The sequence below is a fragment of the Cryptomeria japonica genome, chromosome 5, assembly GCF_030272615.1.
Source record: "Cryptomeria japonica chromosome 5, Sugi_1.0, whole genome shotgun sequence".
NCBI classification, from domain to species: Eukaryota; Viridiplantae; Streptophyta; class Pinopsida; order Cupressales; family Cupressaceae; genus Cryptomeria; species Cryptomeria japonica.
The window spans coordinates 738,316,181-738,333,500 of NC_081409.1; the positions used below are offsets into that span (position 1 = coordinate 738,316,181).

The window sequence follows — 17,320 nt, forward strand, 5'->3', positions numbered from 1 at the left end:
ACTAATACAAGATTATTATTTAATGTACATTAATAATAATAATGTACATTAATAATAATAATGTACATTAATTTTAGTAAACGTAATTTTAGAAAATGTAAATTGAAAGATATGAGAATAAAATAATCCTATAAACAATTATAAAACCACAACTTTCAAAAGTGGAAAAAACTTACAGTAGATATGGAAATCGCTATTAATATTGGTTATATCCATAACAAAAAAATAATTCCCAACACAATAGCAAGAGGTGGATTTATATAGATGAGGGTTTCTTTGAGTTGCATCCTAAGTCGATCTAGGATTTCCAGTGTAGCATTGAAATTATACTCAGTAACCCGCAAAATTGACAGCAAAATGAGCGAAAGTGCTGGTGCAGAAAAAGCTGTTAATATCTGACCCCATTACAACGAATCATATTCACTTCGATTGTCAACATTTTTATCATCACGGGGTACTGTGACCAGGATTGTTGCACTAAAGAACACAAGTCCAGTAGAGACTATGCAAATCCCCAAGCTCAAAACTGATAACTTGGCCAATAATGAATGGCCGACAAAATTATTTGTTTGTAATCTATCTCGGAATAACCAGGCAATAACAACTGTGAGGGAGGCAAACATGGCAAGGCTATCAGAGAACAAGAACACTTGAAAAAGCGTTTCCAGTGCCATTCAGGCAACTCCAGTTGCATCTCCACTAGGTGTAGGGGCAATTCTTCCAGTCTTAGAATCATTTCCACTATCTTTGTCATCAATTCCACCTGGTACAGTAAAAATGGCTGCAAATGTGATGGTGGCAACGAGTGATGCCACCTGGGTGTCGGCATCCATGATTTTTTCAGCTACATTGCCCTCTTGTTTGACATCCATTGAATTAGAAGGTCTGGAATTTCTTATGAAACTGCCAGATGCTCCGTGTTCTTCTAAAACCTCTTTGATCTTGTTAAACTTGGATTCCTTTTCAAATTTTGTTGCAGTAGAAGCTATGCCAAATGCACAAAACCTAAAAGATATTCCACAAGCTGCAAAATTAACAAAAAGGAATACTCACCTTAATTGTTTTCAATAATATTACAATAATAAGTAAAAAATATAATCTAATAGTGGGAATCCCTATTCCCTGTTTTCCAATTCTAACTGTTTGGAGTAAATCATTCTGGGAAATTAGAATTCTCTTTATTCAATGGAACGTCCAACTTCTTAAGAGACTGATGGGATTTCCGAAAGAGGGTAATATTAGCTTGAACATTATTGATTATTCGGTTGATGAAATAGAGGATTGGGTGCTTGATTACATATACATGGACAATCTGAATGCAAATAATGAAGTGGTTTCGAGCTCGAGTGAGGAGGATGGTGATAGGGAGCAGGAATTCTGGACATGCTATGCCTTCTTCATCTCATGACACAAAAGGATAGGGTGATTTAAAGTGCCCCTGTTTAATTTTCAAATGATTCCAGAATCATTTCTCTCTTATATTATACATGCTTGGACTTTAGTAGGGTTTTTGATATTCTCCTGATGCAGTTTTAGTATTACGAATTTTCTATTATTGGGGTCTGTTCATATCCCTAGCTGTGGATTCTAGGGGCTATGGTTTCTTCAGTAGAGTTTTTTGATAGATGATTCTGGTTCTTGTTATATTTTTATAACATAAAAGAAAAGAAAAAATAGAATCTAACAGAAATTCTGATTTTATAAATTTATACTTTATAGTTCCAATTTATAATACTAGAAAACAACAAAATTAGCCTTTCTATAATTTTCTATCTCTGTATTAGATTGATATCAAAAGAAATTCATAATTATGGTTGTGCTTTGTATTTTAGATTTATGCTAGCATGAAAACTTATGCAATGTATAATTGTCTTCTATAAATTAGGACTAAGTGATAGTTATAATTTATGTATGTATCTTACTATATATAGATGAACAGTCTTGTAATTTCTTGATTTATTTTATGACTATTTGAATTCAAGATCAATTTTATCTTCTATTTTGAATCTAAGAAATTAGAAAAGAAGGAAAAAGAATCTTCAAACTCATAATAGTAGAAACGAAAAATAAAATACAATGTCCAACCTTTGGATCCACTCCATTGATGGCTGCCAAGTGTAACCATGTATTTCCATACATATCTCGGTCATAGCTCACTAGTTCTGCCATTTCTTCCTTCTTGTCTTGAGGCAGTAGCTTCTTCACTATCTCAAATTGGTTGTGTTCTACAGCAAAGTGTAAAGCTGTCTTTAAGGTCTGCACTATGAATTTCAAAACAATCTGGCATTATTGACAAGAATTCATCTATTATCTCTGGGTTGCCCTTGGTTGCTGCCAAATGGACTGCACACCTTCCATACTTATCCTTCTTTTCCATTAAACTCTTGACAAACCATTTTATGAAAAACCTTAAACTTAAATGTTTGTTTAAAATTTCACTCACAATCTTTATATTTCCCTTGTGAACAGCGGAATGCAATGGAGTGGCACCATGGACATCATGAATAATTAGAGTTAGTTGCAAAATATTGCAGACACTATTCCTTTCAAGTATGAACTTTACTATAGCTGCAACATGTTAATATTAAAGTTAATAGATGGAAAATAATTTAAAAAAATATAAATAAACAGAGAATAAGATAAAAACTAATATTATGGTAAAGAATAAAATAAAGAAAATACTATATTAATTGAATAAAGGATTATTATCTATTATATTCAACTCGTGAAATCTTAAGTAATCATTTTTTTTAATAACTCAATTTTAATAAAATATTATTAATTTTATTTTCTTAAAATTTTGTGTGTATGTATATTTATGCATGTGTATACATATACATACCTACATTAGATGTATGTAGGTATGGACATATGTACATATGTACATAAGATTGATTTTAGAGGTAAGTGTTAAAATATTTGTAGCTTTTATAAATAGAGGGCTTTATGAATAGTTTAGAAATAAGCAAAGCATAAAACTTTAAGTTCTAAAATATAGTCTCACAATTTTTTTAAAATAATGTAATTAATAGAAATTTAAAAATTATCCTTTCATTTATTATCTAGAATCTAGATGAGTTACACATGGTACTGAAATATCTTGATTTGGTGGGGGGAATTCCCAACTTGATTGCAAAGAAACTTTGAAATATAAATTCTTAAAACTAAGAGCTCCCATTTTTATGATCAAAATTTAAATTTTCTTATAGAAAATGTGTTCATCTCATAAACCCCCCTACTTCACAAGTTTAATTCCTTTCTTGAAACTACTTGAAAATCAATTAATATATAAATCATTTAAATAATAAAACTACCCTCACATAGATATCAAATATAATTTACTATTATTCAAATCTTCTTAAATAAATAACCAATTGGTTGTCAATTGGTCTACTAGTGAAGTTGAATGATTCCAAATGAGTGCACCAAGAATAAAGTCTTACTAGTGCAAGACTCCGACCTCATAAGAAATGAAACCGGTCCTATTTAAATCTGAACCTCCATAAACAAAAATATAACCAATTTATTTAAGACAATATATAAACTATCTAAACTTTCCTTTTAATCCTCCCAGAGAGGCCTTTCATTTTGAAGAATCCATTGAACATGCTCCAAATGGCCTTCCCTCGCAGCGATGTGGAGGACAGTATTGCCTTCAAATGTAGCTCCCCGCAAAAGTCGGCGGTCGAGGTTATACAAACTTTTATCGCCATTTTTTGCAGCATAGAAAACTTTAGGATTCATCTTGGTCTAACACGCGTTTAAGTCTTCTCTTTCTTCGCAATTTATAAAATGGATTGTAAATCTATAGCTCGATTCCTAGTTTGGTCTTAAAGGCAAAGACTTTTTGCAGAAAATTTCCCCTACTTTTGCGCAGATTCTGTACTATACATTATTTAAAAGATGTTAAAATTTTCTGTCCGTGTTGCTTTCGACAGGCCCAGTGTTGGAAACGTGTAATCTGTGATCACTAAATTATTGTAAAATTGAGTGGGACTGATGTTTGGGTTTACTGTACAACACGCAAATGTGGTCCACGAAAAGGGCCTCCACACTTTGATTATGTCTTATATAAACTATGGGATTGTTATAGAGTTGTCTATTTTCTATACAAAATCTGTAAATAATAATAGATTTTAATGGGATTTTTATTAGTTTGATCTTTCTAATCTGTAGAAAAATAATTTTTTTTTTTATCAAATGTTATTTTGTATAAAAAATAACTATGACGGATTGTCATTGACTTTATATAGTTTGTTATTACCTAAATACAGAGACAATAGAAATGCTCAATGCCACTATATCTTTAAATGTTTTAGGCAACGGGAGTGAGCCTAAGTTGTTTTTGCCCATTAATGCCAAGTTCAAAGAGCAAGAAGGCAATTGCATGGTCTTTAAACGCAATAGCGTCAAATGGACAATCCACATACCAAACTTTTGATCTCCGCACATTTTAACACTCCGTATACGATTGTAGAGCATACAAGGTTTTTTTTTAATGTGTTTTTTTGTGTGTATATATGTATGATTTAAAAAATTTGAATTCTATTATTATAGGTTGTTTTAATAATAAAAATAATATTTTATTATAAAAATTATTTATTTATAATATTTCATAAGTTTTAATATAGTCATATATTATATTAATTAATTAAACATACTCCAACAGATGGTGGAGAGCGGTGGTAGACCAAGAAGATGGCGATGGTGGCGATGAGGATGAACATGTTGAATGCAATGATCTAAGTGCCTCTATAGTAGAGCATTCTATTATGGGGCATTTGGAAGTCTTGGTGGCAATTTGACCTCATTTTCTCTTTGCTTTCCTTTATGTTTGAGGTTCTTTGCTTTGCTCCCTTTTTGTTTTGGGGAATTTTCGCATGCAGGTTGCTATTGTTTTGTTTGGGACCTTGGGGTTCTATGGCTTTGTTTGCTTCCCTAGTTTTTTTCCCTAATGTGTTTTGCTTTCTAGATTGCCCATGTTTCTCTTATTTCAGAGTGTGGGATGGGTAGTCCCTATTTAGATGCTTCCCCTTGTTCTTTGGGTGGGGTTGTGTAGTTCGTTTTCCTTTCATTTTATTTGTGTGAGACTCTTGGTTAGTCTGCTTCTCCTTTGGTCTAGCTTCTTTTGCTTTGGTTTTGCTCTATCCCCTACTATTGCTTGCTTTTCTTGGGCCTTTGGGGCTAGTTTGTGGGGTTAGTTTTTGTACCCTATCTTGGTTCCTACCTTCTTTGCACCTTTCCCTTTTATCTCTACTATTTCTTTCTCTCTAGTTCCCCCATTGGTTGTTGGGTCTTGGCTTGGGGGTGGATTTGTCGTGGCAAGATGCAGTATTTTGGTGGGTGTCTATTTGGAGATGGATTTTTCTACTACTTTCTCCTTCGATCCCAGTCCTATTTAGGTGGGTGGTCTTCTAGAGGACTTGGTAGGGTTATTTTTCAAGAGTGTTCTTCCTAATTGCTTTTTCTTGAATCTTCTATTGTTTCTTCTATCTACAGGGCCTATTGAGATGGTCTAAGAAGGCGAGTTTATTGTGGTTCCTTCTCAGTTGGGGTTGGGCTTCCCTCTGGTCCCTTCCCTATTTTTGAGCATCGACATTGCTAGTTCATGGGCTATGGTGGCTACGCTTTTCTTTGTGGATGACGGTGATCTTCTTGGTATTGGATGCCATCCAACAATTATGGGTTGGCTTTGGATACATGTTGAGGGTTGGTTACCTTGTAAGTAATTAACAAGAGAGGGATTCTTATCTTGTGTATCTAATTTCGCAATGGCCTTTGGCTTTGTTTGGAGGGGGTTGTTATTATCTTAGGTCTCTATGTATGCCCCCTGCTCCCCTTGGGTTCTTCTTTGCTCATGGTTGCTAGAGAGTGCCTCTACACCAAAGTTCTTTCCTTTAGGGCTTTTGGTTCTTAGTGGTGCTTCTCACAATAGATCTATTGAGGTTGTCCACATTTTTTTGTTTGTAGTCTTTTCTATTAGTCTAAGGTTTATGGATGCCTTTCAAAACCCTTTGAATTTATTTGTGCTAGCACATTCTTTCATGCTTAGAGTTTTATTAGAATGGCTGGGTTATTATATTACCACAACGTTTCTAGGTGTCTTCATATTTTTGTGGCCTCATTCCTTATTTGAGTGTGTCTCTATACATGGTGCTCCTTTTGGAAAAAGGTTGTAGAAATCCTTTCAAAATTTGATGGTTGTTGTCTGCTCCTTTGACTTCTTTATCTCTCTAGTACAAAGGTCTTTTTTAAAGAGGATGCTTGTTCTATTTCCTTAGTTGTTATGTTTCTAATATAAGGGTTTTTGTTTGGATGATGGTTTAGGGTTCTTGCCTAACCCCTATGTTTATGATTATGTAGTCTTGTGGGTTCGAGACTATTGTTCCCACCAGGTCATTGATCCAATCAAAATATCCCTCTAAAAGGGTTTGTTGGTTTATTGTTCCAGCTATAGCCTCTATTCTAAAGAAGGCTTGTCCTTTTTTGGTCTTTGTGGTCTTGGAGGTCTCACTGCTTTTGATTTCCCCCTTCTATGTGCCTTATGGAATTTTTGTAATGGTTTGGGCCTCTCTAAGATTTATCTAATCAAAACATAGTGACATATTATTTTAAAATATATTAAATTATTAATTATTACTATTTGAGCTTTAGTAAGATGAAAAAAATGTTAGATCTAAAAATTTGTATACAACAAGTTCCACTATATTTCTCTACATCAAAACTATTTTTATTATCTTAAATATCATTATGTTCCTAGATTAGATCACATCTCTAAAAAAGATTCTCTTGTGTTCATGCCCAAAAAAATTAGTTTCTCAAGTTATTGTTGTCTCAAGTCTATAATTGAAAATCCAACTTCAAATTTAATATATTTGTTCTTTATCACAACACTACAATCAAAATTCATATTATATCAAAGTAAAGACACAAAAAATGTTGACCCATCTTACTTATATTCTAACACATGTTTAATTTCAATCTCAATAACTCACTTTCTATGCATTTTCTTTCTATTGGTTAACTAGCTTAAAAAATAATAACATTGTGTGCGCAAGTCTTTCTTTTCCTTTAGTTTAGAAAACCAAACTATAAACAATTTTTTTCTATGCCTTAATTAAATTTTTCCATCTCATCGTCACTTTTCTTCTACTTAATTCTTCCTCCTATCTTCATAATCTTAGAAAAAGAAACATTATCCAATCATATTGAATCTTTTTTGATAATATTTTCATGTAGTTGACGAGTCATTTAGTAGTGATAATTTTGGTATGATAAATGAAGCCCTTGATAATTTTATTTGAACAAAATCTTGTTCTATGACTCCATGAAAATCTCTTTGTCAAAGATTAATCAACTTGATTCATATTCTTGGTTTTGTAAATAAACTTGTGAGACAAAAAATTATTTTGTGCATCTTTGACCTAATTTTCATCAACTATAATCAAAACCTATTATTATCATTTGAGGTGTTAAAATCACATCTTATCTCCTCGGTTACATTATAAAATTTACAAAAATATCACTCAAAATAATAAAATTAATTCAAATGTGTCACAACTACCTCATTATCATATGATCACTAATACATAAAATACCAACAACAACAAGCAAAGAAAAGAAGTATCACTATTTCTACTATTATTCCTCCTTCATAAACCTTTGTTCCCCCATATCTTTATATTACACACTATGTTTGTAGGGAGTATGACCTTGATGAGAAGCTTCATGCTACTTTGGCTAAGATCTCCCTTTGGGAATAAATTCAAACTTCACATATATACCACAAGATGCTCCAAGAGGCTCTACAAAAGATATATGTCCCACCTATTAGGCCAAAAAATCTAGCAACATTTTTTGATTGTATGCATACAACAAAGATGGATATTGTATTCTCACAACATGAGTTAGCTTCTTTAGAAGTTTAAAATAATATGATCCACTCATCATTAATTGACATAGAATAAAGAATATTCTAATTGATAATGGATTACACCTTAATGTTTGTAGCATAGACCTAATTTGTAAGATTAATGAATATACAGTTCTTATTAAATCTGATAGTAATTCTATTTGTGGCCTTGATAACGTGGGTAGATAGCTGTTAGCTACAATCACACTACTAGTTTAGGTGGACCTATGAATTTACCGACACCTATCAATGTCATGCCCAATACTCTTTCGGTTATGCCACATAATTGGGTTACACTTTTGGTCACAAGGAAAACGTGTTAGTGGTAAAAAAATGTTTTCAAAATATTTGAATGAAGGTAATCCTTCATTCAAAGGTCTTTTCATTTTCTCTCAAGCACCCCCCTTCAAACCAATATTCTTACACCAAGGGGTTCGTTTTAAGCCATTGTCAACCAATTTTTAATTATTTTATTGGGGTTTGAATGAACACCCCGTCATTCAAAGGAGTCAAGGAAGGCTTGAGCGAAGGAGGGTTAGTTCTAACTCCCTTATTTTGCGCTTATCCCCTCCATTTGTAATTTTTTTTGCATATTTTTTCTTTCAAGGCTCAAGTTGAGGATCAAAATGGAATCAACTTGACAAACCCAGTTTCAGGATCATAGTTCCTAAAATGAGATTTCCTATAAGTATATTTCTAATATATTTTGGTTTTATTAAACATTTTTTTTTAGTTTAATTAAACATAGGTTTTTTTTACCAAATATCACACTATGTTCTAAACATGTGGGAAAATAGTAGATTACCAAAAAAAATTATAAAAAATATCTATCCAATTGGTATTGATTTTCTTGACCCATAAAAAAAAAAAATGAATTCAAATACATATTAAAAAACTTATGTTCAACATAGTACACCTAAGCCTATATTGTAATTGGTTTGACTTCAAAATTTAATTTAAATAAAGTATTCACTAAGATATTATGAAACCAAACACATGCCCTAGATATTATAGCTATAAATCCAACTTTAAAAAAAAAAAAATTATCCTTCAGACAAAAAAAGTTATGTACTTTATATTACACCCCACTCTTTAAAAATGGTGTTTACTTTTAAAATTTACTTATCAAAGGAGATGAAAAAAGAAATGCAATTTGATCCTAATAGTTTTAAAAATGTATATATTTAGAATCTAAAGACAAAATGTCACAAATCACTAATTCACATCATCTTCAAATTACTCATGGTTTAGCAACTATAGGTATCAAAAAGTGAATATTTCAACTTTGGCCAAAAGATGTAACCCACTATTGTGAGATCACCCTTTTTATAAAATCTTCTTGATAGACCATGAAACATCCATTCTATGGGGACTATTCCATCTACTCTTCACTGCAAGATAATGTTCATATACAATAATAAACTACATGTAATTGAAGTTGATAAAATTATACAAACTCACATATAAGAAGATGTATATTGACCTCTTGTCTAAAACTCTCTTAGTAACTTGGTTACTTCTTTAGCAAAATATGATCCACTATTCTCCTTTGCTAATAACATTGATTATTTGAATAAGGCTCTTTGGTGATGTCTGGGGTTCATTAGATTTTACACCCTCCTTTGGACAAAACAATATCTCACAACCTGCACCCAAGGCTTTGAAGGCGTATTTTTCATCATTTGTGCAAGCTTCTTCTAAATTTATTTCATCATCTTCTTCTTCTCACACATTTCTTGATGATGATAGAGACTCTTTAGGTTTTAGCTTACAGGGATTAATTGAATCTAAGATTGACCTTTCTCATCTTGACATCTCAACACTCAAAAAGGATGTGCATTTGTGCAACAGAATTGATCCTCCTCTTATGTCAACTGTGCTACTATTTATACATGTGATTTAGAGACACATCATGGGCTTGATTTAGGGTGCATGGAATAAGGAGTTAAGGCTCTTCTGAAATGTACACTACATTCTTTTAAAGATGGCTTAGGTTTCTAGTCTTCTCCTTTTTCTTCATCCCCTCCTTCATTGGTTAAAGCCTCTAGGTTTCCCTGTTATGAGCAATCAAACCTTTTTCCTGAAGAGGAGGGATTGCTACTCATCTTCTATGTAAACTCCTCATCTTCAATCTAAACAAGAGTATGTTTTGTTGAGGCTTCACAAAGCCCACTTTTTTACTCATCCTTCTCTTTTCAATTTTTTTTATATTAAAAAATTATTAGAATACACACCAATCATGATATTTGCAATCAATATGTTAGTTGTTTAAGCCTTCCTTTTAAAATAACTCTAAAACCTCTTATTGATATGTAAGTAATCTAAAATACAATGTATTGACTATTGACATGAAAACTTACTGCCCACTTGAATAATAAATTAGGTATACATTTTACTATTATTAAATATTTTCTTATTTAAATAACTTTAAAGCTTGAATTCTTCTCAATATTTAAATTATTAAGATTCTTTAGAGTCACTTATACTGACATTAAACTGCAGCTTTTTTTCTATAGCATTGACACCCATTACAAGGAGGTCATGGCTATTCTGGCTCCAAAACAGAGCTTTCATACAGCGTGTTAGTGACAGGTTAGTCAATCGCGACCGTTTTTGGAACCAGAATAGATGCGTCCTTACAAGGAGAGACATAACACTATAAATGTAACATATGTAATAGAAATGTTATTCTACCATCAAAATAAAAGAGTGGCCCAAAGGACTGCATAAAATATATTAAAAATGGGAGTCCCACAATAGATTTTAAAGTGATGGTTACCAAAACGATTCGAAGTTTTGGGTAGTCCAACAAAACCCTTACTGCTTCCACGTGACCCTGATCTTTCTGAAGGCAAGGACGTATTGCACAATTTATCACATGCTTTTCTGCAGATTCCGTATTATACAATCTGTAGAAGGCAACCCACTAATTTCTTTTTCCCGTTCTTCTGGATATGTGACCATTAAATGCAATTACTATACGATACACAAATTTACAAATACAGAGGATATCCCCTAGCAAGCATTTATTCTACAAGGATGGCATACAAGTAGTAATTTCTGTTTTACTTAAATATTGTCTGGGCTATTGACTGTATTGTCCAGCAGATGTACGACTCTTATCTTATTGTCTGGGCTAAGTGGAATAATTTCAGAGTACCTAGTCAGAATGATAGTGACCCGACACCGACTCACACAATTAGTCCGGTAAAACCTTACAAGCCTCCCATGTTTTATAAAGTTATTGTGAAATCTTTTACTGTCTCATTTAAATTATTTTAATTTTAACAAGTCTATCCACAATGACTTTAAACTAGACGGTTAATCCCAATACAATCACAAGTCTCTCTGCTGTTAGTAATGCTTTGTAAGTTCTTCCCTACTCACAGCATTCATCCATCTTAATAGCTATGCCTCATAATTACAGCCTTCTTGTTATTTTAAAGCATACCCTCTCTTAGTTTTTATATTGATGTTCTGCTTAACAATTTAAGTTGTTTCGCCCTGACTTGATCATGTTCTTATCTCATCTTGAAATTGACATTTCTGAAAATGTTTTAGAATCATATATTCAAAATATCTATGTTATTATTAATATATTTTGAATAATAAAATATTAAAAAACAATTAAATTATGAAGTAATCATCTAAAATATTGTTTAAAATAGACTTAGATATAAGATATTAAAATAAAAATAATCATTCCAAACCACTGCCATGATAGCAAATGGAAACTCGTATAATCCATCATAATAGAAGGTGCTACAACAATATCAACATAAGGAATACTAGTTTCAAGGACAAGCAACAAGCAAAAAGATAACAACACTCCAACAGGTTGTATCAGTAAATTAAATTACTGAGAAGCTACCAAAAACCCATAGCATGCGGTTACTATTTGAGATCCTCAACAATGGATAGGGAGGCCAATTTCACCTGCATCAGATTAATACAATAAGATTATTATTAAACATAATATCAGAAAAAATTGTAAATTGAAGAATATGATATGAGAATTATACAGTCCTAGCAAACATTCTAAAACTACAATTTTTAAAAGGAGAAAAGAAACTTACTGAGAATATATTGTCAACTGGTAGAAAAATAGTTATATCCGTAGCCAATAATAATTCCCAATACAATAGCAAGAGGTGGAATTATATAGATGAGGGTTTCTTTGATTTGCTTCTTAAGTCGGGCTTGGATTTCCACTGTAGCTTTGAAATTATACTCAATAGCCCACAAAATTGAAAGCAAAATGAGCGAAAGTGCTGGTGCAGAAAAAGCTGTCAATATCTCACCCCATAACAACAATTCATATTCATAATGATCGTTCATTTTTTTAGAATTTCGGGGAATTGTAACTAGGATGGTTGCACTCAAGAATGCAAGCCCCGTAGAGATTATAGAAGTCCCCAAGCTCAAAACTGATAACTTGGGCAATAATGAATGGTCTGCAAAAAGCTTTGTTTGCAACCGTTCTCGAAATAACCAGGCAATAACAACTGAGAGGGAGGAAAACATAGCAAGGCTATCAGAGAACAAAAACACTTTAAAAAGGGTTTGCAATACCATTCGAGCAACTCCAGTATGTGTAGGGGCAGCGGCGCTAGGTGTGGGGGCAGTTCCACTATCGTCCTCGTCAATTCCACCTGGCACAGTAAAAATGGCTGCAAATGTAACCGTGGCAATGAGTGATGCCACCAGTGTGTCCACATCCAAGAGTTTTTCAGCTATAGTGCTCTCTTGTTTGAATTCCATTGAATTCAAAGGTCTAGAATTTTCTATAAAACTTCGAGATCCTCCGACCTCTTTTAAAATCCCTGTGATCTTGGTAAAAGTTGCAGGAGCAGCTTTGTCAATTGCTCTAAACCCTTCATTATTAATGGCTTTCACATTTACAAATGGTAAAAGATATTCTACAAGCTGCACAATAAGAAAGAAATATTCCCCTTAATTGTTTTCATAATAATAATATAAGCATACACATTTCAAGAATTTATTGTAATTTATGTTTATCTTGTCTATAAGAAAGTTGTACGTTTCCCTTTTAATTTTATCTCCTATTTCGAATTTAAGATATTTGATAAGAAAAAGGGAAGAAGAATCTTCAAATTCATTACAGTAGAAAAGAAAAGGAAAAAGGAAAAACAATTTCAAACTCATAATGGTTGGAAAGGAAAAAAAATCTATATAATTTCCAACCTCTGGATCCCCTCCATTGATGATGGCCAAGTGTAGCAGCGTATTTCCAGAGATGTCTCGGTCATATCTCAGTAGTTCTGCCATTTCTTCTGTCTTATCTTGAGGGAGTAGCTTCTTCACTATCCCAAATTGATTGTGTTCTACAGCAAAGTGTAGAGCAGTTTTAAGATCTGAACTACGAATTTCAGTACAATATGGCATTTCTAACAGGAATTTATCCATTATCTCTTGATCACCCATGATTGCTGCTAAATGTACTGCACACCTTCCAAACTTATCCTTCTTTGTCATTAAGCTCTTGTCAAACCAATTCATACAAAATCTCCAACTCAGATTTTTGTTTGCAATTTCACTCACAATATTTGCATTCCCCCCATGAACAGCAGAATGCAATGGAATGGCACCATGGATATCAGGAATAATCATAATGAGCTGCAAAATGTTGCAGAAACTAGGCCTCTCAAGTATCAACTTTACTATCCCTGCAACACATTAATATTAAAATCAATAGATGGAAAATAAAGACAAGTAACAAAGATAAAAGGGAAAAATAAAAAAATAAAGGTAAAGGTAAAGGTAATACAACAAAGTTAAGATCATAGTAATTGAAGTTAGGAAGGATGCTTCACATGCAAAAAGAAAAACTTTCAAACTGATAGAAAAAAGCAACTACCATGTTACACCCATTACAAGGACAGACATAATCTGATCAAATGCAACATATCTAATAAAACGTACTCTACACTCAAAAGAAAGAGTGGTATCAGGACTACATAAAATACATTAAAAAATGGGAAACTCAGAACAGATTTTAAGGTAGGGGTTACCTAAATGCCCTCCATAAGCAGCAACGTGAAGGCAAGTTTGGTGGTTTTCCCTTGGCCAGAGGATTATGTATACCGGCGTGGCTTTAACCAAAAGCTTCACCGCTTCCTCATGACCATGTTCTGAAGCTATCAACAGAGCTGACTCTCCAAACTGATTGCGTTTAGCGGCTGCGCAATTGTTGTCATGGAGAAGAGTACGAATTATCTTCTGATTTCCCCGCTTAGCAGCTTCGTGCAGCGGCGTATTGAGATCAGAATTGCGAGCTCCAGAGAGGCCTTTCACATTTTGAAGAATCCATTCAACCAGCTCCGAATGGCCTTCCCTCGCAGCGATGTGCAGGGCAGTATTTCCTTCAAAAGTAACTTTCTTCAGTTCTCGACGGTTAGAGTCATAGAGATTCCTAATTGCCTTGTTATCGCCATTTTTGGCAGCTTGAAAAACTTCATTATTCATCTTGGTCTAGCACGCGTTTGAGTCTTCTCTGTCTCTACAATTTATAAAGATGGATTGTAAATCGTTTCCCACTTTGGTCTTGAAGCCATTGACTTGTTGCAGAAATTTTCAGCTACTCTCGGGCATAGGCTGTACCATTCATAATTTGAAAACTACGCCACAATTTTCTTTTCGTTATCGTTTTGTGAGGGCCCTATGCTGAGAATTTGATCGATAAATTACTGTAGAATTGAGGACTGACATTTGAGTTTGACTGCTCAACACAGAAACGTGCTTCACAAAAGCAGATTCCACACACCAATGGCTGGCAGTCAAATCCTTGCCAGTAAAAATTGGCCTGATATAGACTTTTTAAATTAGTTTTGGTGGCCTTTATTATACATATGAAGATTGTGGAAATCCTAGCCGGTAAAAATTGACCTGATATAGAGTTCTTTAATAGCTTTAATATATTTCTTTTCGGGTGGCCTTTTAGTATAGATGTGAAGATCAAGGAGTAATATTTTTGGTTCTCGTAATATATTTATGGTTGTCACAATCAGGCCTCAAGATTAATTTGTCTAGTAAATTTTTATTAAATATAATTTTATATATTTTTAAGTTAAAATCATGTCATATCTATAATTTTTTTACAATTTCAATTTAATTTTATTTGTAAGATTTTGTGACATTCATAATTGAATGTGGTAGTTTTTTTTAAATTAAATTAATTTTTCACTTGTTCTTACTTTTCTTTGTCTTTAGCATATCACATCAAGAATTAAATGTAATACTTTTTATATCAAAATAATCTAAATCTTCTACCCAACCTCATCTATAGGATACCCCACATATAATTTAATGTGGTAGTTTACTTCCATCAAATTCATGTTTATTGAGCTACACCACACCTAGAAATGGATTTAGTAGTCAACATTTATACATTAAACTTGTACCCTATCTTATAAATTTAAGCATGAATTTTTCTAATGAAAGCCTTAGAATTTGAATATTAATTATTTGAATGACTCATTTTAACCATGTCATTGTCTTTTATGATGGCATTTTACACAACAATTGCAAAAATAAGACTACAATTTTTTTCATTTGATTTAAAGAGAACCTTTGAACCCATGCCCTTTATCATGTGGTTAAACATTCCCCTTCATAAGTCTATAGTAAAGAAATCTTCTTTTATAATCGTATATTGTTTATGATGGTCAATGGGTTTATGTTCACGCAATTGAGAAATGAGTTTAGTGATTGAGTATATTGTTAATACAATAAATCAAAGATTGGACTAAATTAACCTCTTTTTTAATTTCTAAATAAAAATTGTGTCTTACTTAAACAATTAAAAAACTAGTTTAATGGAGTGAAGATTGAAAATGTCCTTTGAACTAAATTATGTAAAGGCTTTGTTATCCTCAATTATAATCATATTTCATGAAACAAATATTTGTTTTAATAGAATGTAAAATTAAAACTAGTTAAACAATATGAACTTAATTAAATACAATTAATGCACAATTAGATCACACTGGTTGTCTTATTTGTCATAAGAATTAATCAGCTCAATGGACTGCACACTTGATATCTTGTGAGAACAATTACACTATGATGAATTAGCATACTTGATCTATAGACAATCTTGTATCAAACAACATTTGTATTTCTTATTTTACATGTTACATGTGTACGCTAGGAGTTTGAGTGTGTGGTTTCTTTCATTTTTTTTAAAAAGATCTCTGGATGTTTGTGCATTAACATACAGGGGTGGCATTATGGCATTCTTCTTACAACATAGTTAAATTCATCTCGTTGAATAAGTTGTTGTGTGGATATGACGTTATGAGATTTTGTATTGAAGGATCTCCAAATGGTCAATATTGCCTTTAAAGGTAGCCGCCCTGCAGAAGTCGGGGGTTAGAGCCATACAAATTTTGAATGTCCTTATTATAGCCATTTTTCACAGCAAGAAAAACTTTAGGATTTATCTTGGTCTAGCAACCATTTATGTCTTGTCTATCGTTGCAATTTACAGATATGGAATATATTTTTGTAGCTCATTTCCGAAGGAAAAACTTGCTGTAGAAGTTTATAGCTACTCTTGGGCAGATTTTGTACTGTACGTAAAAGCTAAGCCAAAATTTTCTTTTTGTTTTCCTTCTATGTGGGTCCAATGTTGAGAATAAGCAATATGATTACTAAATTATTACAAAACTAAGTGGGACAGATGTTTGAGTTTAAGTAGCTTTTCAAGCTGTAGCCCTTAGGGTAGAGGGACTAGTAGTTGTTAGGGCTAACTTCGTCAACATGTAGCTATTACATGGAATATCGTAAGACCTCCGTTTTTTTTTAAAATTGTAATATGGACACTTAACTATCTACAATTAAGGTTTGAAGGTGTGACTCATCATGCAAGTCGTCAAAATAACACGTCTAGTGCATATCGTATTTTTATGTAAAATATAACTTATATAAAACTTAAATGGACCAAATACCTATTAGTAATCATAAATGTGTGTTATCTCTAACTTTTATATCCAACACTAAAAGACCAATAGTTGAACACAAAAACAACATATTATGATATAAAATAAAACTTATATGAACACAAAGGTCCAATTGTTGAACACTTAAATCTTTGGACAATCCCTCACATTTTATGGAGAAAAACAATGTATTTATTGTGTTCACCTTTTATATTTGTGATAGGACAAAATACTAATATGAAATACTCCGATGCATATACATTGCTATCCCAATAGTTGTACACATAAGAATAATATTTTTACACTATGATAAGAGTACTTGTTTAAGTGAGTATCTTATCTATTTCACTTGTTAATTAATGTATTTATGTCTTTTTTATATAACATTTATGGGTTCTCTTATGTTCAAGTATTGGTCCATTTTGATCAACATTTGGTAAATTTTTTA

The 17,320-nt window shown here is 32.5% G+C and overlaps 1 protein-coding gene across 1 annotated transcript; it reads right to left on the reverse strand.

Annotated features, from left to right (window-relative positions):
* Positions 1-11,630: 11,630 nt before the first annotated feature.
* On the reverse strand, positions 11,631-14,545 carry LOC131028773 (ankyrin repeat-containing protein At5g02620). Its single transcript, XM_057959124.2, has 4 exons — positions 13,945-14,545; positions 13,118-13,599; positions 11,989-12,838; positions 11,631-11,848 (listed from the first exon to the last, which is right to left on the reverse strand). Exons 1-3 carry the CDS (start codon positions 14,396-14,398, stop codon positions 12,002-12,004), a joined length of 1,773 nt encoding a protein of 590 aa, XP_057815107.1. The 5' UTR covers positions 14,399-14,545; the 3' UTR covers positions 11,631-11,848; positions 11,989-12,001.
* Positions 14,546-17,320: the final 2,775 nt, after the last annotated feature.

Coding starts and splice junctions, on each gene's coding strand:
- LOC131028773 (XM_057959124.2), bottom strand. CDS start 14,398: ATGAATAATGAAGTTTTTCAAGCTGCCAAAAATGGCGATAACAAGGCA. Junction 13,600..13,944: donor TGCTTATGGAGGGCATTTAG/GTAACCCCTACC, acceptor AATGTGTTGCAG/GGATAGTAAAGTTGATACTT. Junction 12,839..13,117: donor TCAATGGAGGGGATCCAGAG/GTTGGAAATTAT, acceptor CTTATTGTGCAG/CTTGTAGAATATCTTTTACC.